The sequence below is a fragment of the Corythoichthys intestinalis genome, chromosome 14 (assembly GCF_030265065.1).
Source record: "Corythoichthys intestinalis isolate RoL2023-P3 chromosome 14, ASM3026506v1, whole genome shotgun sequence".
In the NCBI taxonomy this organism is placed as follows: Eukaryota; Metazoa; Chordata; class Actinopteri; order Syngnathiformes; family Syngnathidae; genus Corythoichthys; species Corythoichthys intestinalis.
Genome location: NC_080408.1, coordinates 12,310,394 through 12,336,439, shown reverse-complemented (window position 1 = coordinate 12,336,439; position 26,046 = coordinate 12,310,394). Strand labels below are relative to the sequence as shown.

Below are 26,046 nucleotides of genomic sequence, written 5' to 3'. Positions count from 1 at the left end.
TCACGATGGAATTCATAGATGTCAATGAGGAAACTCAGCAGCCAATTTTTAAAAAATTGTTCGTACAAGAGGACACCATCAAAACCACGTAATTTTGAAAAATTGAAAAAAAAAAGGAAAGAAAATTCCATAATTTTCTTAAATAAGTGTGACAACATATCAAAAAGTTGATATATCACAATACTTTGTCGTAGCAAAATGTTATTGATAAGCTCCCACCAAGAATCGAATGATACCAACACGCTGGTATCATTAGGTGATATTAGGTTAAATATTTTGTTTTCTCATGTATATCTAGAATTGCTCTTTACCTAAAAAAAAAAAGGTTTTATCCGATTAATCAATTAATCGATGGAATTTTCAGGAGAATACTCGATTACTAAAATATTCGATAGCTACAGCTCTAAACGAAACAATTGCAGCTAGGTTTGCGCTGACATGAAAATGCTGCTTTACACTGCTGGCCAAAAGTATTGGCAACCCTGCAATTCGGTCAGATAATGCTCAATTTCTCCCAGATAATGATAATCTGGTAGTACTATCTTCATCTATTTTAATTGCATTGAAAAAACACAAAGGAGAATGAAAAAGAACATCTTTATCATTTTACACAAAACTCCAAAAATGGGCCGGACAAAAGTATTGGCACCCTTTGAAAAATCATGTGATGCTTTTCTAATTCGTGTAATTAACAGCACCTATTACTTACCTGTGGCACATAACACTTGCAGCCAGTTAAAACGGATTGAAGTTGATTCAACATCTGTCCTGTGTCCTTGTGTGTACCACATTGAGCATGGAGAAATGAAAAAAGACCAAACAACTGTCTGAGGAATTGAGAAGCAAAATTGTGAGGAAGCATGGGCAATCTCAAGGCTACAAATCCATCTCCAAAGACCTGAATGTTCGTGTGTCTGCTGTGCGCAGTGTCATCATTAAGTGTAAAACCCATGGCACTGTGGCTAACCTCCCTAGATGTGGGTGTAAAAGAAAAATTGACGAGAGATTTCAACAAAAGATTGTGCGGATGGTGGCTAAAGAACCTCGACTAACATCCAGACATGTTCAAGCTGTCCTGCAGTCCGAGGGTACGACAGTGTCAACCCGTACTATCCGTCGACATCTGAATGAAAAGGGACTCTATGATAGGATACCAAGGAAGACCCCATTTCTGACCCTGAGACATAAAAAAGCCAGGCTGGAGTTTGCCAAAACCTACCTGAGAAAGCCAAAAACGTTTTGGAAGAATGTTCTCAGGTCAGATGAGACAAAAGTAGAGCTTTTGGGGAAAGGCATCAACATTGAGCTTACAAGGAAAAAAACGAGGCCTTCAAAGAAAAGAACAGTCCCCACAGTCAAACATGGCGGAGGTTCCCTGATGTTTTGGGGTTGCTTTGCCTCCTCTGGCACTGGACTGCTTGACCGTGCGCATGGCATTATGAAGTCTGAAGACTACCAACAAATTTTGCAGCATAATGTAGGGCCCAGTTTGAGAAAGCCGGGTCTCCCTTCAGAGGTCATGGGTCTTCCAGCAGGACAGTGACCCAAGACACACTTCAAAAAGCACTAGAAAATGGTTTGAGAGAAAGTGCTGGAGACTTCTAAAGTGGCCAGCAATGAGTCCAGACCTGAATCCCATAGAACCCCTGTGGAGAGATCTGAAAATGGCAGTTTGGAGAAGGCACCATTCAAATCTCAGAGACCTGGAGCAGTTGGCCAAAGAAGAATGGTCTAAAATTCCAGCAAGTAAGAAACTCATTAATGGATACCAGAAGCGGTTGTTTGCAGTTTATTTGTCTAAAGGTTGTACTACCAAGTATTAGACTGAGGGTGCCAATCCTTTTTTCCGGCCCATTTTTGGAGTTTTGTGTAAAAATGATAATGATTTAATGTATTTTTTCATTCTCTTTTGTGTTTTTTTCATTGCAAGCAAAATATTACGAAAGCATTTGTAATTGCAATAACTTTCTGGGAGAAATTGAGCATTATCTGACAGAATTGCAGGGGTGCCAATACCTTTTGCCAGCAGTGTATATGCTTGAGCGCAGTTGTGCCGGCCATGAAAATAGAGCTTCATTTCTTAAGGTTGTCAGCTAGGAATATGTTTGGATCCCCCCTGAAAAGCTGGTCAAAACGGCTGGGGAGTGGGTGCTAGGCTTATTTGCTTGGGTCACTACCCCTGTGACCCGACCCTTGGATAAGCGGAAGGAAGCGGAAGGATGCACGGATGTGTGAACTAGTAAATGACTGTCAACCTCTTCATGGCAGCCGTGGTCCACCCAGTCTTGGCGGCTTCGATCGAAACCGCTTGAGCATCTGGAACAAAAAACAAAACAAGGTTGACTTGGTAATGCAGATTGTCCACATTCTGGAGGTGATGTGCTGTGTATGCTTTTCCATTTGACCTTTGCAGGCGAGAGCACCAACTGCAGTTGAAGCCAATCTGAGAAGTGACACACGGAGCACAGCTGGAGAACTGCAAGCATGCTGAGGACAAACACACACACACACACACACACTGAAGAAGACCTCTACTAAGGCATCAAAAATGTGTCTTTTTTAAAGAAGAGTCAGAATTATAATTGTCAAATTTTAAGTTCTATTTGTCAATTTGATTAAGACTCAATCAAAAGTTTTTCTTTTTGTGATGAAGTTATCTTCCATAAATTCATTTAAATTGGAGCTTGGAATGCATTCTCTTACTAGGGAGAGGTAGCATTTCTATTGTCGTGGCATTGGATATCTTGGACTTGAGAATGTCAACCTTGTGGTACTCGTAGATGGTTCTCCGACGCACATCTAAAGGATAGAAGAAGACACTGTTAATCAGGAATTTTTGAGGAGGTAACTACATGTCAACATAAGAGGGCGTGTTGAAAAATTATTTCACTGATCTGAAGAACCCTCGTTAAGGGCTATAATTTTATGTGTGACTTATTGTAGGTTGTTAAATTGCACCGTACATTTTTGTCAAGATAAACGGATATAGAGTTGTCCAATTTTATCCGGTAACCGATAATATAGGCCGATAAAAGCATTTCAAAGATATATCGGATAATATTGACATCAGTTTTTCATTATGGGCTTTGAGCCAATAATTGTGTTGCCTTCAAAGTGAATGTAAAAGCCTTCTGTCTTTGTACAAGGGCTGGTCATAGCATAGACATTTAATTGTCAATAAGCGTAAGCTTATTGACAATCAAATGTCTCCAAACTAAGATGCTTGGGATTTGTAATGTGAGCGTTTATTGTGCAAAAATTAAAAGAGCAATAAATGATTTAAAAATAATGAATAATAAACTAAATATAGTGTGCAATACAGGCACTTTTTCCATAACTTCAGTTGTAGTTGTTCTCTTATTTTGTCACAGAATGTTCATTTGGAAAACCTTGAAGTTGTTACATTTATCATTGTTAAAATATCCAGTGTATCCAGTATCATAATACAATTAGGCATAATATGTCCACAACCACATACAGTGGGGCAAATAAGTATTTAGTCAACCACAAATTGTGCAAGTTCTCCAACAGACAGAATGTGGGGGGAAAAAAACAGCAAATCACATTGTTTGATTTTTAAAGAATGTATTTCGAAATTAGAGTGGAAAAGAAGTATTTGGTCACCTACAAACAAGCAAGATTTCTGGCTGTCAAAGAGGTCTAACTTCTTCTAACGAGGTCTAACAAAGCTCCACTCGTTACCTGTATTAATGGCACCTGTTTTAACTCATTATCGGTATAAAAGATACCTGTCCACAACATTCAGTCAGTCACACTCCAAACTCCACTATGGCCAAGACCAAAGAGCTGTCGAAGGACACCAGAGACAAAATTGTAGACCTGCTCCAGGCTGGGAAGACTGAATCTGCAATAGGTAAAGCGTTTGGTGTAAAGAAATCAACTGTGGGAGCAATTATTAGAAAATTGCATCTGAAGAACACCATACCCACTGTGAAGCATGGGGTGGAAACATCATGCTTTGGGGCTGTTTTTCTACAAAGACACCTGCACGACTGATCTGTGTAAAGGAAAGAATGAATGGGGCCATGTATCGAGGGATTTTGAGTGAAAATCTCCTGCTATCAGCAAGGGCATTGAAGATGAGACGTGGCTGGGTTTTTCAGCATGACAATGATCCTAAACACACAGCCAGGGCAACAAAGGAGTGGCTTCGTAAGAAGCATTTCAAGGTCCTGGAGTGGCCTTGCCAGTCTCCAGATCTCAACCCAATAGAAAATCTGTGGAGGGAGTTGAAAGTCCGTGTTGCCCAACGACAGCCCCAAAACATCACTGCTCTAGAGGAGATCTGCATGGAGGAATGGGCCAAAATACCAGCAACAGTGTGTGAAAAGCTTGTGAAGAGTTACAGAATTAATGAGTTATAAATGAGTTAATAAATGAGTTAAAACAGGTGCCATTAATACAGGTAACGAGTGGAGCCTCGTTAGACCTCGTTAGAAGAAGTTAGACCTCTTTGACAGCCAGAAATCTGGCTTGTTTGTAGGTGACCAAATACTTATTTTCCACTCTAATTTGGAAATAAATTCTTTAAAAATCAAACAATGTGATTTTCTGTTTTTTTTCCCACATTCTGTCTCTCATGGTTGAGGTTTACCCATGTTGACAATTACAGGCCTCTCTAATATTTTCAAGTGGGAGAACTTGCACAATTAGTGGTTGACCAAATACTTATTTGCCCCACTGTATATCGGTATCAGATTTTTGGAGTTCAACAATATTGGGATATCAGTTATCGGCTCAAAAGTCATTATCTGACCTCTAATAATATATTTTGCTTGTCTATGCTTTTGGCTTTCGCAAAATGAACCCACAAACACCCAAAAACATATCTTGATTCAGCAAATAATAAATTCAAGTGAGGCAGAAGAAAACACGATTAACAGGCTAATGTTGGACTCACTGGGGATCTGCTCAATCTTGTGAAGAACCACAAAAGCGTCCGACAAACCGACTTTGACTGGGTGATTATCGCTACTGATATCGCTGATCTCAATAGGAATCTATTGGGAAAAAGACACATGTAGCTTCAGAAGAATCAAGCGAAAAAATGAAAAGCAGGAGGTGAGAATGACATCACCTCTTTGTAGACAAAGACAATGCGTCCGTCATTGTGCAGAGCGGCTTGAAACGTGAAGGTGCCAGAGTGGACATTGTCCTGCAGTTGGAGGTGGGTCCACTGAACCACCAGAGCAGAGCCTGCTACCACACAACATAATCAATTAGGGGTGTGAAAAAATATCGGAATGGTGATATACCGTGATATTTTGTATCCTAAAAGGTTATCGATATTCTGCAGCCAAGAATCGATATATCGTTGCAAAAAGGTTTCTCTGTTAAAAAAAAAACAAAAAAAACCCAACTACCATCTACCAAAATTTTCCACTAGAATAGTGGAAAATTGTTGCCATTGACGGCGCTAAACACCCAATCCATCTAGACTGAGGGGCAAATGAACGTTCGTTCATTCGAAACGTGAGTATTCGCAGCCAGTATTTCTGTATCCGTGTATCATTTGTTCATTCCATGGCTGAAAACACTCAGGTGACTTCAAGTTCCGCTCTGAGACCCCCAATTTGGCAAAATTTCAAAATTGTCCTATATGCATGTGTGGTACATTATTGGAAAACTTAAAATCTCAATTTTCTGGGGGAAGAAAATTTTTGAAAAAGAGGGCAATCTTTAAAAAAATATATTCTAAACCCCTAAACCCTAACTTGAGGTGAGAGCGTGAGACAGGATAATTAAAGACACCATGATTTTAACTAGGGTTGTTCTGATCATGTTTTTTTGCTCCCGATCCGATCCCGATCGTTTGAGTATCTGCCGATCCTGATATTTCCCGATCCGATTGCTTTTTTTTTTTTTGCTCCCAATTCAATTCCAATCATTTTCGATAATTTTGACTGTGCGCAGTGGTACCAATTGATATATCTTCTCTGCATTGGGAATAACATGAGTTAAGAAAAAGATCAATTACTACCTTTCTTCCCCACATTGCTTCCCACAATATTTCTAATCATAGGGAGAGGGATTATGAGGCTTTAGTCAATTAAAAAAAGGCTCCAAAGGCTGCCAAAATTCACTCTACTCATTTTACGCTGCCTTTTAGCTCTATATATAGGTAAAACGGCGCCATTACAGATTGAACGCAACAATGCGTGAGTGGGTCGTGTAGCGCATGCTTTAATTGCGTTAAATATTTTAACGTGATAAATTAAAACAGAAAAAATAATTACCGCCGTTAACGGGATAAATTTGATAACCCTACCTTAAGCCTAAACTAAAGACTCTGTATGAGTATAACATATTATGTCTGTAACGTTAAATACAATTAGAAAACGATTTAATCAAAATATATATATATATTAAAAAAAGGCATGTCCGATATTTTTTTGCCGATTCCGATACTTTGAAAATGACGTGATCGGACCCGATCGATCGATCAGGACATCTTTAATTTTAACGAGATATTATCACGTATTTACCTTGTTTCGATCCAAAAACTCAGTGTAGCATGTTTGTATCAAGAAACAGCTACTTTTTGGGAATTTAATGGGTGAAACACAGTAATATAACAAGGGTCGCAATGCAGAAATCGCAGACATCAAGGAGTGGTCAAGATTTTCAAATATTTACCCTTTTAAATGTTTTTCAATTTTTCTTTGTTTGGATCGATTATTTATATCAGAGAAAATGCGATAGTAACAAAACAAACACAATTAAGCGATAGTTATGAGATAGATATCGGTGACCTAGTTACAGACACTACTTTTTGATTGTGACGTAATTTATTTAAAAGTTTAAAATATGCCAGTGAATGATTTTATAAAGTCGTTCTTTTTTTTAATAAACTAAATATTAGACATCAATTAATTATACTAAGCTAAAATGATAGACATTTCGAATAATAAATATACTTATTTACCTTCTTGTTATGGCTGGGTTGAAACAAAAGCGGTTGCGCTGTGTCTGTAAACGGGGGACTCCAGGGTAAAACGGACAAATTAAAAATAGTTCGGGGGCTTAATGCGCCATGAATCTGCTATGGCAGCATATAGACATATTGTTCTATCAAACACAACAGTTCTTTTGGCTCAAAATACAGCAGTTTATTTTAAAGAGGCGTGCAGGAGCAGAAACTGCTTTTTCAGCCTTGTTCGTGTTTTCTGCCCCGGATCTGTTTTAGAATCCAAAATCGGAAAACGGATAACAACTTATTATTGCATTTGCGGTTTTCAAATCCAAAATCGGAAAACGGATAACAACTTATTTCTTTTTTAAGAATCTAAAATCGGAAAACCTGTAACGACTTGTTATTGCATTTCTCGTTTTCGAATCAAAAATCGGAAAACAGATAACAACTTGTTATTTCATTACTCATTTTCAAATAAAAAATATCAGTGTATTAGTTGTTCAGAAGGATATTTCTGATTCTTGGAGCATTTACTGGTCACTTTCTGCTCATTTTATTGCATTTACAGTCCAATTTGAGTCACTGTCTCTTCGGGTCACTCCCACATCAACACAAAGTGACCCATAAATGCCTCAAAATCAACTAGAAATGACTGAAAATGAACAGCAAATGACGGGAAATGAAATGTGTAGGATGGCAGCGAATAATTTCATGTTCATTTGCTGCCCCCTCCCAGTTCAAACGGATTGGACGTCTACTAGTGATAAATTCATTCCAATTCACAGCACTTTTACCCATCGAAATCAAATCATGAGGTCTTTGCTATTTTTGGCTCTTTGAAAATGGCTGACCAAACACAACTTCAAAAAGTATTACGTAAAGTGTTCATTTCTCATTAAAAACACAAAACACAACTTCAAAAAGTATTACGTAAAGTGCTCATTTCTCATTAAAAACACATTAACATTAACATTGAAAATTAATAAAAGCATGAATTATCCCCAACCAAAAACTGGAATAAAAAACGATGCAGACTTTTTTTTCTGAACCCAGCAGAAAAAAATGCGGGTCTGAAGGGGTTAAATAATAAAAATCTTTAAATGCAAGTATAAGATAATGTACAGTATGTCACACAGTGGGGCAAATAAGTATTTAGTCAACCACTAATTGTGCAAGTTCTCCCACTTGAAAATATTAGAGAGGGCTGTAATTCTCAACATTGGTAAACCTCAACCATGAGAGACAGAATGTGGGGAAAAAATCCAGAAAATCACATTGTTTGATTTTTAAAGAATTTATTTGCAAATCATGGTGGAAAATAAGTATTTGGTCAATACCAAAAGTTAATCCCAATACTTTGTTATGTATCCTTTGTTGTCAATAACGGAGGCCAAATGTTTTCTGTAACTCTTCACAAGCTTTTCACACACTGTTGCTAGTATTTTGGCCCATTCCTCCATGCAGATCTCCTCTAGAGCAGGTTTTGGGGCTGTCGTTGGGCAACACGGACTTTCAACTCCCTCCACACCTTTTCTATAGGGTTGAGATCTGGAGACTGGCTAGGCCACTCCAGGGCCTTGAAATGCTTCTTACGAAGCCACTCCTTTGTTGCCCTGGCTTTGTGTTTGGGATCATTGTCGTGCTGAAAGACCCAGCCATGTCTCATTTTCAATGCCCTTGCTGATGGAAGGAAATTTTCACTCAATATCTCTCGATACATGGCCCAATTCATTCTTTCCTTTACACAGATCAGTCGTCCTGGTCCCTTTGCAGAAAAACAGCCCCAAAGCATGATGTTTCACCCCCATGCTTCACAGTGGGTATGGTGTTCTTCGGATGCAATTGAGTATTCTTTCTCCTCCAAACACGAGAACGTGTGTTTCTACCAAAAAGTTCTATTTTGGTTTTATCTGACCATAACACATTCTCCCAGTCCTCTTCTGGATCATCCAAATGCTCTCTAGCGAACCGCAGACGGGCATGGACGTGTACTTTCTTCAGCAGGGGGACACGTCTGGCAGTGTAGGATTTGAGCCCCTGGCGGCGCATTGTGTTACTGATAGTAGCCTTTGATACTGTGGTCCCAGCTCTCTGTAGGTCATTGACTAGGTCCCCCCGTGTGGTTCTGGGATTTTTGCTCACCGTTCTTGTTATCATTTTGACGCCACGGGGTGAGATCTTGCATGGAGCCCCAGATCGAGGGAGATCATCAGTGGTCTTGTATGTCTTCCATTTTCTAATAATTGCTCCCACAGTTGATTTCTTTACACCAAGCGTTTTACCTATTGCAGATTGAGTCTTTCCAGCCTGGTGCAGGTCTACAATTTTGTCTCTGTTGTCCTTCGACAGCTCTTTGGTCTTGGCCATAGTGGAATTTGGAGTGTGACTGACTGAGGGTTGCGAACAGGTGTCTTTTATACCGATAATGAGTTAAAACAGGTGCCATTAATACAGGTAACGAGTGGAGCCTCGTTAGACCTTGTTAGAAGAAGTTAGACCTCTTTGACAGCCAGAAATCTTGCTTGTTTGTAGGTGACCAAATACTTTTTTCCACTCTAATTTTATATTCTTTGAAAATCAAACAACGTGATTTTCTGTTTTTTTTTCCACATTCTGTCTCTCATGGTTGAGGTTTACCCACGTTGACAATTACAGGCCCCTCTAATCTTTTCAAGTAGGAGAACTTGCACAATAGGTGGTTGACTAAATACTTATTTGCCCCACTGTACATGAAACCTAAGTAAATTTTCCTTTCAAATACACATTTAGAATGATAAAATGATGGCATCACCGTTATCAAAGTAAAAGACGGAGGAGTTGCTGGATAGGCTGGGGTCGAAGTTGGCCATGAGTGGAGCGATGTACTGAGTGGCGGTGAGCATGCGGTGGATGAGATCACCTGTGTAAATAAAGCCTGCAACAACAAAAAAAAACTTATTATATTGTACTGTATAGAATACAAAAATTGTACCCAATAAAGTGGCCAATGCGTACTTGTACAATGTGTACTTGCCTCCGGTCGCCACAGTAACTTCCTTCAGCATGTGACCGTAGAAGGGAAAGTCAAAGGAAAGGTTGACTCTCTGGAAGGACCAAATGTGCTCTTATGAGTATGATACATGGCAGTTGATGCTGATGATGAGGTACCTCGGCTTGGCGGTGCGTGCTGGACAGATATCTGCAAGTCTTCCACTCACTCCGATCGGCACGCTCAATGTTGACCCACGCGTCTGTACCTCCTGCATCTCCAGGACCGACGATTTTAGACGCATAATAGGCGTGATCCATGTTCTGGCCCAAACGTGTGAATTAGTCATTATAGGCATTGTGAACAGTAATTGATTAATAAGTACCTCACCATTCACTAAATGGAGGAAAAACAAAAAATTTTCTTTGTCAAAGGAACCATTATTGGTAGCTTGACTGGGTTCGAAATGGAAGCAGTTGAACCTTGAAAATAGCTGTTTAAGACCCACCCTTTTTCTTCTTGTGGCCTCCATTACGCAAGGCAAATTTATTTGTATAACACAATTCAACACAAGGTAATTACCATCATTTTTGCACTATAAGGCACACCTGACTTACACCTGACACACCTTTGCTGCCAGCTGCTGTTGTCCAGCATGCCTAGGCTCCTAGCATGCATTGCAGCGCTACAGATGTAAAAAAAAAAACAATCAAAACTCATGTTCTTCGGCTGAAAATTACCTGATTATTTGAATGTAGAGTTACGCTATTGTGTATGGATATAAAATACAACATGACGGCTATCACAAAACGAAGAGCTTTTTAAGTTGAAAATTCTTGTCAATAAATGTGTAAATCCTGGAATTTCTATAGCTATGAACATAAAGCAGTCTAGAGTCTTGGTTAAAAGCAAAAAAACAAAACAAAACAAAAACAGGCAGTTATCATTCATTTTACGTAAATATTTCAAGCATAAGTTACGCTGATTTTTTCCATTCATTTTAGTTTATTTAATCTTGAATCCTGGACCAAATCACTCTCGAGACACTCCTGCCTGCTTGTATGCACTAAAACATTCCTTTTGGTTTCACCTAAATCCGGCATTAGAACTAGAAACGTCATTTTCAAAGTATCGGAATCGGCAAAAAAATATCGTCCATGCCTTTTTTTTAATATGTATATATTTTTTAATTAAATCGTTTTCTAATTGTATTTAACGTTACAGACATAACATGTAACACTCATCCACAGTCTTTAGACTTAAGGTAGGGTTATCAAATTTATCCCAATAACGGCGATAATTAATTTTTTAAAAAATGTAGCACGTTAAAATTAGGGCTGTCATAATTATCGCGTTAATGCGCGGTAATTAATTTTTAAAAGTAATCACGTTAAAATATTTGACGCAATGAACGCACATGTCCCGCCCAGAAAGTATTCTGCCTTTTGGTAAGTTTTACAGCAAGGCTTTTTGTGCTGTCCAACAGCGAACTCTTGTGGTCGCTTTGCGACATGGTTTATTGTTTTCTTGCCAGTTTATTATGGCTGCACGACGTCTCAGGCTGATAATGTTGTGCTTATATGATCCTTGGACAAGATTTGTCCGTAAGTATGGTTGTTGTAAAGAATGTACATATTATGTTAGTAAGCGAAATGTTATATTTTTTGTATAAGACGCTTTTTGTTTAGGTTAGTGAACCTGTATAGCGTGCTAAGCTAACGTTGTTGCTAATGCAATGCTTGTGTACTTTTATTTTGTAGTTTTACGACGGTCTAAAGAGGACAATGGTTTGAGGCCATTTTATTAATATATCAGATGAAAAAGGAAGAAGTCTAATTATTAAGGCGTCGTTCACTAGCTGTCTAGCTTTGGAAAAAATAGACGCTTCGGAGTGAGGACAGCATAGACAGATTTAAATGACAGTAGAGTGAAATGCCCACTACAGTCCTTATGTACCGTATGTTGAATGTATATATCCATCTTGTGTCTTATCTTTCCATTCCAACAATTTATTTCACAGAATATATATATTATTTACAGAAAAATATGGCATATTTTATAGATGGCTTGAATTGCGATTAATTACGATTAATTAATTTTTAAGCTGTAATTAACTCGATTAAAAATTTTAATCGTTTGACAGCCCTAGTTAAAATATTTCACGCAATTAATGCATGCACTGCACGACCCACTCACGCATTGTCGCGCTCAATCTGTAATGGCGCCATTTTACCTATATAGAGAGATAAAAGGCAGCGTAAAATGAGTAGAGTGAATTTTGGCAGCCTTTGGAGCCTTTTTTAAACTGGCTAAAGCCCTTACTGTCACATTCTGTTGCTGGTTAGATTTTGTTTTCCATTACAGAGCCGGCGGTGTGGGCGTTCCCATCATCGCACCTGTGGCTAATTCCAGCAACTCAACAGTTGTATATAACGCCGGCGACCCAAGCCAACGTTGCCGAGATATTTGCTTGCTGTTCGCCATTTGACACCAGTACTTTCGAGGCTCGTTGGATTTGCTAGTTTATGCGCCAGCTGTTTTTTCGTTTGGTGATTCCTCTACCTTGTGCAGGTATTGAGTGTGATTATTTTTGTTATCTTGTTGGCTCGCTGCCCACCGCTTAGTTTAGTGTTATTTGATCCCCGTCGACCTCTTGTCACGGACTCCTTTTGTTATTCTCCCTTTTTCCGCGATCGCGTGTTTTTTAGTTGTATTAAAAACCCCTTTTACTATTCCCTCTGTCTCTTGTCTGCTCTTTGGTCCAATCTTGTTTTCCGTTCGCGGACCCTAACAGAATATCTCGGCCAAGATGGACCATGCAGACAATGAGCCATTAGCCCAGGCGTTTTCCGACCCGGGGGAGCACGCAAATCCGTTCGATCGTGTGCTCCATGAAATTAGATCGACGATTAACAAACTTACTGTCAACATGCGCTCTCTTGATGCACGGGTGGACCAGGTTTGCGCTCGTCGTCTCCTTTCCGCCACAGCCGCGGCTCCAACGCACGTCCACCTTGCCGCACAAGCTGCCCCGGCTTCCTCTCCATTGCGTGAGCCCAATATCCCACACCCGCCACGCTACGGTGGGGAAACCGGCTCGTGTGGGCAGTTTTTGCATCAATGTTCCTTAGTTTTTGACCAACAACCCCTCACGTATTCTACCGATAGATCCCGGGTCGCGTTTGTCATGAGCCTTCTCTCCGGTAAGGCAGCATCTTGGTCCATGGCGATCAGCAAACAGCACCCCGAGATACGTAACTCTTTTTTTGAATTCGTTGAGGAGATGAAGAGGGTTTTCGACCACCCCTTTCGGGGCAAAGTGGCTGGTAGTCGCCTGCTAGACTTGACTCAGGGCAAACTGTCTGTCGCTGACTATTCGGTCTCCTTCCGCATCCTCGCAGCAGAGAGTGGTTTTGGTGACGCTGCTTTACGTAGCATTTTTCGGAGGGGGCTGCACCCATTAGTGAAGGACGAACTAGCTGCCCGCGACGAAGCAAAAGACTTGGAAGAATTAATTTTTTTATCTATTCGTTTGGACAATCGACTTCTTGAGCGGGAACGAGAGAGAGGGGCGGAGCGGCTTGGTCGGTCGACGAGTGCGGTCGTCGGGAGAGCTTCATCAGCTTTTGCAGCAGGCTCTTTTCCCTCGCCTGGCGGGGAGTGGCGGTCAACTACTGACGAGGGGACGATGCAGCTCGGAGGGAAGAGACTCGACACAAGGGAACGCCACCGGCGCATGGCTGAGCAGCTCTGTCTGTACTGCGGTGACCCTGGCCATCGGGTCGCTTCCTGTCCGGTGAATCCTCGTGCTGCCGGCAGAAACCATCCTCTCCTGGTCCCGATGTCAGACAGCTCCACCACAGCGAGTGACTCTCCCAGAGGCACTCCACCACGACACGGAGGGTCCCCACCTATGGTCGCAAAGTCTACAAAGCGGCTCGAAAGCACCAGGCTGCAATTACCTGGGATTATTACCGGGAACGGTAACAGCTATAAGGTAACAGTTTTGGTCGATTCGGGGGCTGATGACTGCTTCGTGGACCACTCAATCGCAGAAGTACTCGGTGGGGCCTTGATTGAATTGAAGGAGCCCCGGGAAGTACGGGACCTTAATGGTGACCTGATTTTTACAATTTCTCATGTAACTGAAAGCCTCCAGTTAGTTGTGTCTGGTAATCACTGTGAGCAGAGACCGTTTTTTGTCATGCCGACAAAGTTGGCACCCGTGGTACTAGGTTTGACGTGGCTAAAGCGACACAACCCCGACATAGACTGGGGGGCCCCCAGGATAACAAATTGGAGTATTTATTGTCATTCTCATTGTTTGCGCGCTGCCCCGTCCCCCTCCGGGCCCACAGTACCACGTGAGCCGGAACATATCGATTTGTCTTTGGTACCCCCTGAATATCATGACCTCAAGTTGGTCTTCAGTAAAGACCTAGCAACATCACTGCCACCACATCGACCGTACGACTGCTCCATTGATTTGGTTCCGAATTCGCCGTTGCCCTCCTCTAAACTCTATCCGGTATCGAAACCCGAGCAGGGGGCCTTGAATGAATATATATCGTCTTCCCTCGCGGCCGGGCTAATTCGACCGTCAAAGTCCCCTGTTGGGGCCGGGTTCTTTTTTATTGACAAAAAAGATAAGTCCCTCCGGCCATGCGTCGATTATAGAGGCCTTAACGACATCACAGTTAAAAATAAGTACCCCCTGCCTTTGCTGGACTCCGCTTTTGCACCGTTGCAGTCCGCGTGTATTTTTACTACGCTTGACTTGCGCAACGCCTACCACTTGGTGAGAATGAGGGAGGGTGATGAATGGAAGACCGCATTTAACACTCCCATAGGTCACTTTGAATACTTAGTCATGCCGTTCGGACTTACTAATGCACCAGCAGTTTTCCAGAACCTTGTTAACGATGTGCTTCGGGACATGATAGGCCGGTTTTGTTTTATTTATTTGGACGACATCCTTATATTTTCTAGAAGCCTCGAGGAACATAGACAGCATGTCCGGCTGGTTTTGCAAAGGCTGCTCGAGAACCGGTTGTATGTCAAGGCAGAGAAATGCAGGTTCCATACCAGTTCGGTCCAGTTTCTGGGGTTTGTTGTGGAGAAGGGCCAGCTGAGAGCAGATCCAGCCAAGATACAGGCTGTGGTCGAGTGGCCTTCTCCTACATCAAGGAAGCCATTGCAAAGGTTCCTCGGGTTTGCTAACTTCTATAGGCGCTTCATTCGTAACTACAGCCAGAAGGCTGAACCTTTGACAAGGCTTACATCTACAAAAGTACCATTTAAATGGACCCCAGAGGCTGAGGCTGCGTTTGTAGCTCTTAAACGGTCGTTTACGTGTGCCCCTGTCCTTGCTCACCCTAATACCGATGTGCCATTTATTGTAGAAGTGGATGCCTCGGATTCAGGAGTGGGGGCAGTCCTGTCTCAACGTTCCCCAGTCGATCAGAGGGTTCACCCCTGCGCCTTCTTCTCACGTCGCCTCAGTCCTGCTGAACGAAATTACGACGTTGGAAACCGTGAGCTGCTGGCCATCGTTCTGGCACTGCAAGAGTGGAGACATTGGTTGGAAGGGACACCAGAGCCTTTCGAGATCTTCACCGACCACAAGAACCTGGCATACATTAGGGCAGCCAAAAGACTGAATCCCCGTCAAGCGCGTTGGGCTCTTTTTCTTACACGTTTTAATTACACGATCACGTACCGCCCTGGTTCTCGCAACACTAAGCCAGATGCCTTATCCAGGGTCTTCAGCCCAGCCCTCTGCGAGTCCGTTCCAGAGCCCATTGTGCCAGAGGCCCGTGTGGTGGGGGCCCTTCAGTGGGAAGTGGAGGGTAAGGTCGCCAACTCACTGCAAGGTGTGAACGTTCCGACGGGGTGCCCCAAGGACAAGCTATTTGTTCCCCAAGAACACAGATCGGACGTGCTGCAATGGGGGCACGCCTCGAAGGTGGCCTGCCATCCGGGGACCTCCCGGACACAGTTTTTAGTATCCCAGAAGTTCTGGTGGCCTGGAATGAATGCTGACATCCAAGAGTTTGTGCGGGCTTGCTCTGTATGCGCCCGCAACAAGTCGTCGCACAATGCTCCTGCTGGTCTCCTGCGCCCGCTGCCAGTTCCATCACGTCCATGGTCCCACATTGCTGTGGATTTCGTCTCCGGCCTTCCCAAGTCCCAGGGAAATACGGTAGTGCTGACAGTTGTTGACCGGTTCTCAAAGATGGCACATTTCATTCCGCTCCCAAAGTTGCCATCATCGCTGGAAACCGCAAACATCCTCGTGAGTCAAGTCTTCCGCATTCACGGCATACCCATTGATCTGGTATCCGACAGGGGCCCCCAATTCATATCTCGAGTTTCGAAGATGTTCTGCAAGGCCATGGGGGCCACAGCAAGTATGTCGTCGGGCTACCACCCCCAGACCAACGGCCAGAGGGAGCGGGCCAACCAAGACCTTGCAGCAGCCCTCCGGTGTGTCTGCCACCAGCACCCTGCGTCCTGGTCGTCTCATATCCCATGGGTGGAGTATGCCCATAATACACTTGTCAGTGCAGCCACAGGTATGTCACCCTTTAAGACTGCATACGGCTACCAGCCTCCTGTATTCCCGTCCCAGGAGTCAGACGTCTGCATACCCTCAGTGCAACAACACCTGCGGCGGGCACACAGAGTCTGGCGGGACGCCCGTGCAGCGCTTTCACGGACAGCAGCACGCAACCAGATGTTGGCTGACCGTCACCGGAGACCGGCTCCTCTGTACAGGCCGGGCCAGAAAGTCTGGCTGTCTACAAGGGACCTGCATCTTGCCGGGGTCTCCAAGAAGTTGGGTCCCCGTTTCATTGGGCCTTTCAAGGTGGAAAAGGTGGTGAACCCTGTAGCCGTGAAGCTCACGCTCCCACGTTCCCTCAGCATCCATCCAGTGTTCCATGTCTCCCTGTTGAAACCAGTTTCCTCCAGCCCGCTATGCCCTCCGGAAGCACCCCCACCACCTCCACGCTTGATCGACGGTGACCCGGTCTACACCGTGAGGTCTATTTTGGACTCGAGGAGGAGGGGCAGGGGTGTACAGTATCTGGTCGACTGGGAGGGCTACGGTCCTGAAGAACGCCAATGGGTCCCCCGCTCCTGGATCCTGGATCCCTCGGTCATCCGCGACTTTCACGCGCGCTGTCCCGGGAAGCCAGGTGGGTCGCCAAGGGGCTCTCCTTGAAGGGGGGGTACTGTCACATTCTGTTGCTGGTTAGATTTTGTTTTCCATTACAGAGCCGGCGGTGTGGGCGTTCCCATCATCGCACCTGTGGCTAATTCCAGCAACTCAACAGTTGTATATAACGCCGGCGACCCAAGCCAACGTTGCCGAGATATTTGCTTGCTGTTCGCCATTTGACACCAGTACTTTCGAGGCTCGTTGGATTTGCTAGTTTATGCGCCAGCTGTTTTTTCGTTTGGTGATTCCTCTACCTTGTGCAGGTATTGAGTGTGATTATTTTTGTTATCTTGTTGGCTCGCTGCCCACCGCTTAGTTTAGTGTTATTTGATCCCCGTCGACCTCTTGTCACGGACTCCTTTTGTTATTCTCCCTTTTTCCACGATCGCGTGTTTTTTAGTTGTATTAAAAACCCCTTTTACTATTCCCTCTGTCTCTTGTCTGCTCTTTGGTCCAATCTTGTTTTCCGTTCGCGGACCCTAACACTTACATTCCCTATCCCTACGATTAAAAATATCATGGGAAGCAATGTGGGGAAGCAAGGTAGCAATTGATCTTTTTCTTAACACCTCATGTTATTTCCCAACGCAGAGAAGATATATCAATTGGTAGCACTACGCAGAGTCATGGTTCCACTTCCCATCATGCATTTGGGTTGAATGGCTGCAGTATCATTTACTGAAAGCTCAACAAATACACTAGATGGCAATGTTTAGTCACAATATACAAAGTCACAAGTCTTTCTATCCGTGGATCCCTCTCACAGAAAGAATGTTAATAATGTAAATGCCATCTTGAGGATTTATTGTCATAATAAACAAATACAGTACATATGTACTGTATGTTGAATGTATATATTCGTCCGAGTTTTATTCATTTTTTTCTTAATGCATTGCCAAAATGTATATGATCGGGAAAAATTAACGGGAATGATTGGAATTGAATCGGTAGCAAAAAACAGCAATCGGATCGGGAAATATCGGGATCGGCAGATACTCAAACTAAAACGATCGGGATCGGATCGGGAGCAAAAAAACATGATCGGAACAACCCTAATTAGAACACAGCGTGAGTTTACCGCAGTGAAAGCCGCCACGACGCTCTGTCTGGCCCGGCCCCCTACGGGAAGCCGTGGCTCAATGTCTGTTCTGTAGGAGCTGTCTCGTCAACTGATAGTGAAGTCTATGATTTTGTAGACCAGCAGTAGTATTTTATAGTCTATTCTTCGACTCACAGGAAGCCGGTGGAACGATTAATAAGAACCCTCGCAGCAGCATTCTGTTTTAGCTGCAGCTTCCTGACTGATTAGAAATAAATACAATTAAATTAAATACAATTAAAACTTTTTTTAGCCTATAAAGATATTCAGATTTACCATTCTCCATGTTTAAGCAGCTGAACAGGACAAGGAATGTTAAGTATCAAGTATGTAAGTATGAAATGGCCTTTTAGTGAGTTGTGGGGACTGAACTCATATTTCATCAGTGTCCTACACGTCAATCTATGATAGGTAGAGACACTGACGTCTCCACAAAAGAGTGTGAGATTGTGCGTGCCCGCAGTACTGAGAACATCCAGCATGGAAAAGTTCAATTTAAACATGCACTATGATATGCGCCTTCCCAAATTGATAATGATGGTAATGACAAGAGTAAAAAATTCACAAATTCAAAGGAATAATCTTATAAATCTGAATCTGAAATCTTGTCATGTTGATATAATTTGATGAGTAAGATAAGGACATATACCACTTATATGTATGACTATGTCCAATTTAACTGATGTATTTGAATGACTGTTAGTAAACATTCTAAAGGCAATTTGTTTCTAAAAAGAAAGCATCTTAAATATTTCCACACTTTTAACACTGTTTGTTTGGTTTTACCATTATGTGTCCAAAATGAAATTTCATTATATACATGATTTACATGTTTTTGTTAATTCACCATGTTAATTCTGTTTTTCTCCTATTTGCTGTTATGACATTTTCATAAAAACTAGCACAAAACCTTTTTTCTATTTCTTTTACATTTGGTACTGCCATTTTGTAAGATATGCTTAATTGTATGACCATTAATTATACTCTGCGGGTCATACAAGATTGCTCTCCCACAGCTATTATATGCGCACTCCCAAGCTATTATGAAGAATACAGTTTTAGCCCATAATCATGTGCTTACATTCTTATTGCTCACATTCTGCTGATGAATAGATAAACACACACATATGTTGATTCATCACACAACGTCTCAGTACTTTTCCACCAAGCTACAGTACTTTGATTGCAAATGTGTGTTCAAAACAAGTTATCTTGCCCGCTCAAGAGTGTGACTGTTAATTCAATCAAGAGTGTGACTGTTAATTCAATCAAGCGTGTGACTGTTAAATCAATGACTAGAATAAGGAACTTGACCGATCGAAACTGCCACGTTGGACAAAAGTGTTGTAACTATATTCCGCCCAGCAACAAGCCCTCAATAAAAGTCAGCAGTGCGGGAAGTCCGGAGAGAGACCTCAGTGAGATTCCGATTTGGCACGTTCCGCTCTCCGACTCTCCCCAAAACTGCAGTTTGGTAAAAGTCGACTCTCTGACTCCTGCTTCCTTGTGTCCTGCCTTTTGTCACCTCGCTCTGGGTCAACAGCTACATTGAAGAAGGTGTTTTAGACCCAACATTTCAATCAAGCATGAATGCCATTGGAGCCTTGTAATGTTGTTGCAATAAACCAGAGCGATCTGTGATCTGGAGTGCAAGGACAATAGCAGTGAGCAATAGAAGTGGCAATACAGTGATCCCTCGTTTTTCGCGGTTAATGGGGATCAGATCCCACGGGGGAAAAAAGCGCGATGTAGCTCTCCTCCAAAAAAAAAAAAATAAATATACAATTGTGCGTTCAATGTATTTATTCGGATTTAGCATTGAAAAGATAAATAAAAGACATGTTGCTTTTTTTTAAAACTTCGTTTAAGTATAATTTAAAAAAAAATTTTATGTATGTGTGTACATATGTGTGTGTACATATGTGTACATAAATGGTTTTAAGCACTTCAAATGTAATAATTTTGATAAGTTTTAAAGATGTTACTGGCCCACCGAATTATTTTTAAACAAAAAAATGTAGAAAAATGCTTGTCCTTATTAAATGCTTCAGTGAGTGAGTCCACTCAAATCCGCTTACCCTGCTCACTTACATACAATGAGTTGCCACAGCAAGTGTTTAACAAGCTAAACAATATTTGATCATGCGGCGCTTTGAAGTTTCGGCTTACAAGCTTCTCCGGCAAGAGGAAACCTTAACGTCTGTCAATCATCGTTAACTTCAATAAGCAACTCCGGTGCACTGCCTGACCAAGAAATTCAGTAGGAGGGACAGTGACAAAAGGCTAGGTTCATACTACAGATCTTAAAGCACAAATCCGATTTTTATCATATCTGGTTTTTTGGCGTGCCCGTTCAGGCTGCCTTTGTCCATTGAGACCATTCAAGTATTATGCATGCGCACTAATTCGCAGTCCGACACGCGCTAAGCAAGACGACCCGCATGCGCAGAAGCATCAAAACAAATGATCACACATGCTGGCTGTCATCCGTCATTCCAGGGATATCATATTTTGCTTTTTAAAAAGAGGACACAAATAACAGACATAAATAATCCCCGTCTAGGCTTATATTCAAAGTATATGGATCGAAAGCATGCACGCACTGTCCGTGCATGTCACACACACATACGGGCAGTTTGCCCCGACTCTCGGCCGTGTAAGCAATGTTGAAATATTGCTTATATGGAGCAGACAGAAAACCGATCATTCACAGGCTTATCCTCAACCCATTTTTATTTTTTTTATGACTGTTAAGTCCGACCCTTCCTAAAAAGCCGTGTTCAAGGCAAGCTAGGAGCTAATAATGCACAGCTGCACAGCTACTGCAGCGTTTCTCTCTCTTTTTGATGACGTAATTGCTGCATGAATTCAGATTTGAGAGACTGGACTGAACAGACCGCCGCGACAGTCTGGAAAAATGTGGCCCAGATCGGATTTGAACCACATATGAAATTGACCCAGATCGGATTCAAAATGGTCCAGTTCTATGCGACTTGTCACGTTCAGACCGTCAAGTTAATGCCTCACTCGGGTCGGAAAAACACAAAAAAATCGGATTTGTGCATTAAGACCTGTAGTATGACCGTAGCCTAAGTGATAGGATCGGCGCAGCTCATCTGTATTTATTTATTTTATTTTTTCATTGAAAAAAGAAATCCGCGATGGACTGCGGGCGCGAAAAATGAAGCACGAAGTAGCGAGGGATCACTGAATTTCCAAGCTATCGGTGATTTTGAGATGGTGACAAATAGAGGTGTATTTCAGTGGATCACCACCGTTTGCTATTAGAGCGTTCTATCAAATAATGTTTACAAAATCGTGTTGTTAAGATTACATTTGCATTGGATTGCCATGAGATTAGCTCATTTACTATATAGTATCTCTTGATTATATCTTTTGCACTAGCTAAAATAATGATGTGGTTTCTTACCACAATTTGAGTGGAGTTGTCGTGGCCCTCTTCCAAGAGAAGGTCTATGTCTGAGTCGTCCGGTCGGTGGCGGTCCCTGTAGAGGCCCCTTGGAGCAACCGCCCAGCCGGGAACCTCAGAAGTGGGCCTGGATTGCCACCTGTTTACCCCGTCGGGGGATCTGTGTGGGATTTTCACGGTAGGAGATTGCGTCTGACTCAAACCTGAAAGTGTGAACAGAAAACAGTACATTTTTGTGGGGAGTTTAACAACTAAATTAAATTGAATTCAATTAAATAATTCTATCATAAATCAGCCATGAAATTAATGCTTTGACAATGGATAAATTTACCAATGTGAATTATATCAATATATTTTTTTAAAAAGCATGGAGATATGAGCTTAACGTTCTTTTCAAAAAACAACAACAAGTACAACAAAAATGATTTTCTTGGAAAGGAAAAAAAAAAAGTGAATGAAATCATCATCAGCTGCTGGCCAGAAGTTAGGACAAAACACCAGCACCAACTAAGATCAGACCCGGCGGCATGGGCGGGCATTAGGGGGCCGGGCCCGCCCTGAGAGACTGCTGTGCCCACCCTAGCTCGATTAAACTGTACTGTGTAATTTTTTAAATCTTCCACAAAACACACACACACGGAGAGGACGAACCCTCTATTCATCCTACAGTGCCTTGCAAAAGTATTCGGCCCCCTTGAATCTTGCAACCTTTCGCCACATTTCAGGCTTCAAACATAAAGATATGAAATTTAATTTTTTTGTCAAGAATCAACAACAAGTGGGACACAATAGTGAAGTGGAACAACATTTATTGGATAATTTAACCTTTTTTAACAAATAAAAAACTGAAAAGTGGGGCGTGCAATATTATTCGGCCCCTTTACTTTCAGTGCAGCAAACTCACTCCAGAAGTTCAGTGAGGATCTCTGAATGATCCAATGTTGTCCTAAATGACAGATGATGATAAATAGAATCCACCTGTGTGTAATCAAGTCTCCGTATAAATGCACCCGTGATAGTTTCAGGGTTCTGTTTAAAGTGCAGCGAGCATTATGAAAACCAAGGAACACACCAGGCAGGTCCGAGATACTGTTGTGGAGAAGTTTCAAGACGGATTTGGATACAAAAAGATTTCTCAAGCTTTAAACATCTCAAGGAGCACTGTGCAAGCCATCATATTGTAATGGAAGGAGCATCAGACCACTGCAAATCTACCAAGACCCGGCTGTCCTTCCAAACTTTCTTCTCAAACAAGGTGAAAACTGATCAGAGATGCAGCCAAGAGGCCCATGATCACTCTGGATGAACTGCAGAGATCTACAGCTGAGGTGGGAGAGTCTGTCCATAGGACAACAATCAGTCGTACACTGCACAAATCTGGCCTTTATGGAAGAGTGGCAAGAAGAAAGCCATTTCTCAAAGATATCCATAAAAAGTCTCGTTTAAAGTTTGCCACAAGTCACCTAGGGGAGACACCAAACATGTGGAAGAAGGTGCTCTGGTCAGATGAAACCAAAATTGAACTTTTTGGCCACAATGCAAAACGATATGTTTGGCGTAAAAGCAACACAGCTTATCACCCTGAACACACCATCCCCACTGTCAAACATGGTGGTGGCAGCATCATGGTTTGGGCCTGCTTTTCTTCAGCAGGGACAGGGAAGATGGTTAAAATTGTCGGGAAGATGGATGCAGCCAAATACAGGAACATTCTGGAAGAAAACCTGTTGGTATCTGCACAAGACCTGAGACTGGGACGGAGATTTATCTTCCAACAGGACAATGATCCAAAACATAAAGCCAAATCTATAATGGAATGGTTCAAAAATAAACGTATCCAGGTGTTAGAATGGCCAAGTCAAAGTCCACACCTGAATCCAATCGAGAATCTGTGGAAAGAGCTGAAGACTGCTGTTCACAAACACTCTCCATCCAACCTCTCTGAGCTCGAGCTGTTTTGCAAGGAAGAATGGGCAAGAATGTCAGTCTCTCGATGTGCAAAACTGATAGAAACATACCCCAAGCGACTTGCAGCTGTAAGCAAAAGGTGGCGCTACAAAGTATTAACGCAAGGGGGCCGAATAATATTGCACGCCCCACTTTTTAGTTTTTTATTTGTTAAAAAAGTTTAAATTATCCAATAAATTTTGTTCCACTTCACGATTGTGTCCCACTTGTTGATTCTTGACAAAAAATTAAAATTTTATATCTTTATGTTTGAAGCCTGAAATGTGGCGAAAGGTTGCAAGGTTCAAGGGGGCTGAATACTTTTGCAAGGCACTGTATCTCGATCTGTCGTCATTCAATTCAACCAATCTGAGCAGCGAACAAAGGCAATTTCTAGCCAATTACAGATAAAGGGGGCGGGCCGAGTCGCCGGCCATTGGGTGCTCATGTCATATGTTATCATTATGCTGAAGCACTTTAGTTGAATAAATGCACACAGAACTGCACCATTGTTTTTCGCATACCTGTCAAGTTGTACGGTTTCGGCGTAATTTGTACAAGTGAGCACTGATTTTTAAATGTGTACGCCATACGTTCAAAATCTATGTTTTTCGTGCATTACGTTTTTTTTTCCTCCGTTCGGATTTTGTCACCGTTTCGGCACCGAGGCAATGTGCGTCCCTGTTACTACGTTGGTTGAATGACGCAAGAAAAGCGGAGACACAGAGAGAAGAGTGTTTTGACGCTGTAGCAAACGTGATGCTAGGCTAGGTGGCTCCAATATTTCCTGACTGTAGCCGACAGCCTACAATGTATGCCTAGATATCAAATGCGTATAGAACTACATGCGAAATGACAGACGGCGGCAATAATAAAAAGTCGCCATTTTGAAGCAGTAGACTGCTCAGAAAGGCTCTGTTGTAGTGAAGCTTCCTAGTGAACTTCAGTAACTTTTTATCTAAAATACTCCTAAATCGGCAAAATCTTGACTTGAATCTATCTTTAATGATGAAACAGTTTTAAAACTAACATGGCGAAAGTAGGCAGAAGGGACCTAATGCAAAACGGTAGCAATTTTAACCACTTTAACAGTTGATTCACAACATTAAACAATTTCCAAACATAGCAAAGGTTACTGTTTTTTTTCTTTTTTGTTTTTATGAAAAAATAACTTGAAAGGTAACATCAGTTACTTTGCCAAGTAACTAATTACTCCTACATTCAGGTAACTGAGTTACTAACTTAATTACTTTTTGGGAGAAGTAATTTGTAACTAATTAATTGCTTTTTAAAAGTAAGATTACCAACACGCTATATAGAACGTTGTAAGATTAGTCACCTATTTGTAAGGGCATACGTCACTATTTTTAAAATTGCCAACGGCCTCGGGTTGACAGGTATGTTTTCGTTTGTCTTATAGATTTTACGATTAACTACCACTTGTGACTTCAGTGACAGAAAATATTTCAATGCACTGATGTAGTAATGTACGGGTAATAATGCCACTGTTCAGGCTAAATTTACGTTGAAGAAGTGTGCCTCCCCCCCAAAAAATGTAATGCCCCCCTATAATTTCTTTCTGCAGCCCGGTCTGACTAAGATTAAATTAGATGATAAAGAAGATATTTGCATTTAATATAGAAAATCTTTGGTTTGCCTTCAAAAACCTAAAAAAAAACAAAAAAAACTTTGACAATAATAATAGTATAATATTGGACCAATAGTATAATGTACATGGTTCATGAAGGCATCGTTCATGCTTAGGCCAACACGCTTCACTTATGGTTGTCACGCCGCTACCGATGACTCACTTAGCTCTTCACAGCCTAGGGTGAAGAAGTCAGCCTCAGCACATTCTTCACACCAGCAACGCAGGGCACCCATGGGTGCTACTACACCAGCTACAGCCGGTGCTGTAGTTTGTGCTTGTCACATGCCGAATTCATAGAGTCATTCTTATATCAAACCATAAATACAAAAGAAAATACCACAATAAAAACTCCCGCCAAACAAAAAACACAAATCTAATAAACTAATGTAGAAAAATTTAAAAATATATTCCCATTAAAATAGTCAGCTCCATTATAATCGACATTTTTAAATAGATGAGTATTTATGTAATGTTTATAAAAGTATAAGCAACACACCCAAAATATGCAGTTAAGTCAGTTCACATTTTTAAAAATGAAAACACGCAATATATATATATTCTAGGGCTGTCAAACGATTAAAATTTTTAATCGAGTTAATCACAGCTTAAAAATTAATTGATCGTAATTAATCGCAATTCATACCATCGATAAAATATGCCATATTTTTCTGTAAATTATTGTTGGAATGGAAAGATAAGACAAGACGGATATATACATTCAACATACTGTACATAAGTACTGTATTTGTTTATTATAACAATAAATCAACAAGATGGCATTAACATTATTAACAT

At 41.7% G+C, this 26,046-nt stretch overlaps 1 protein-coding gene across 1 annotated transcript in view; it reads right to left on the bottom strand.

Moving 5' to 3' along the window:
• plxdc2a (plexin domain containing 2a) overlaps positions 1-25,484 on the bottom strand; it is a 32,799-nt gene extending 7,315 nt beyond the window's left edge. The window contains exons 1-10 of the mRNA XM_057857528.1: positions 25,412-25,484; positions 21,654-21,856; positions 10,082-10,225; positions 9,948-10,017; positions 9,726-9,848; positions 5,099-5,217; positions 4,922-5,021; positions 2,704-2,799; positions 2,406-2,487; positions 2,256-2,316 (exon numbers count right to left, since the gene is read on the bottom strand). Coding sequence (XP_057713511.1) covers positions 2,256-2,316; positions 2,406-2,487; positions 2,704-2,799; positions 4,922-5,021; positions 5,099-5,217; positions 9,726-9,848; positions 9,948-10,017; positions 10,082-10,225; positions 21,654-21,856; positions 25,412-25,484 — 1,071 coding nt within the window. The remainder of the gene's footprint in view (positions 1-2,255; positions 2,317-2,405; positions 2,488-2,703; positions 2,800-4,921; positions 5,022-5,098; positions 5,218-9,725; positions 9,849-9,947; positions 10,018-10,081; positions 10,226-21,653; positions 21,857-25,411) is intronic.
• Between the last annotated feature and the right edge of the window lie 562 nt (positions 25,485-26,046).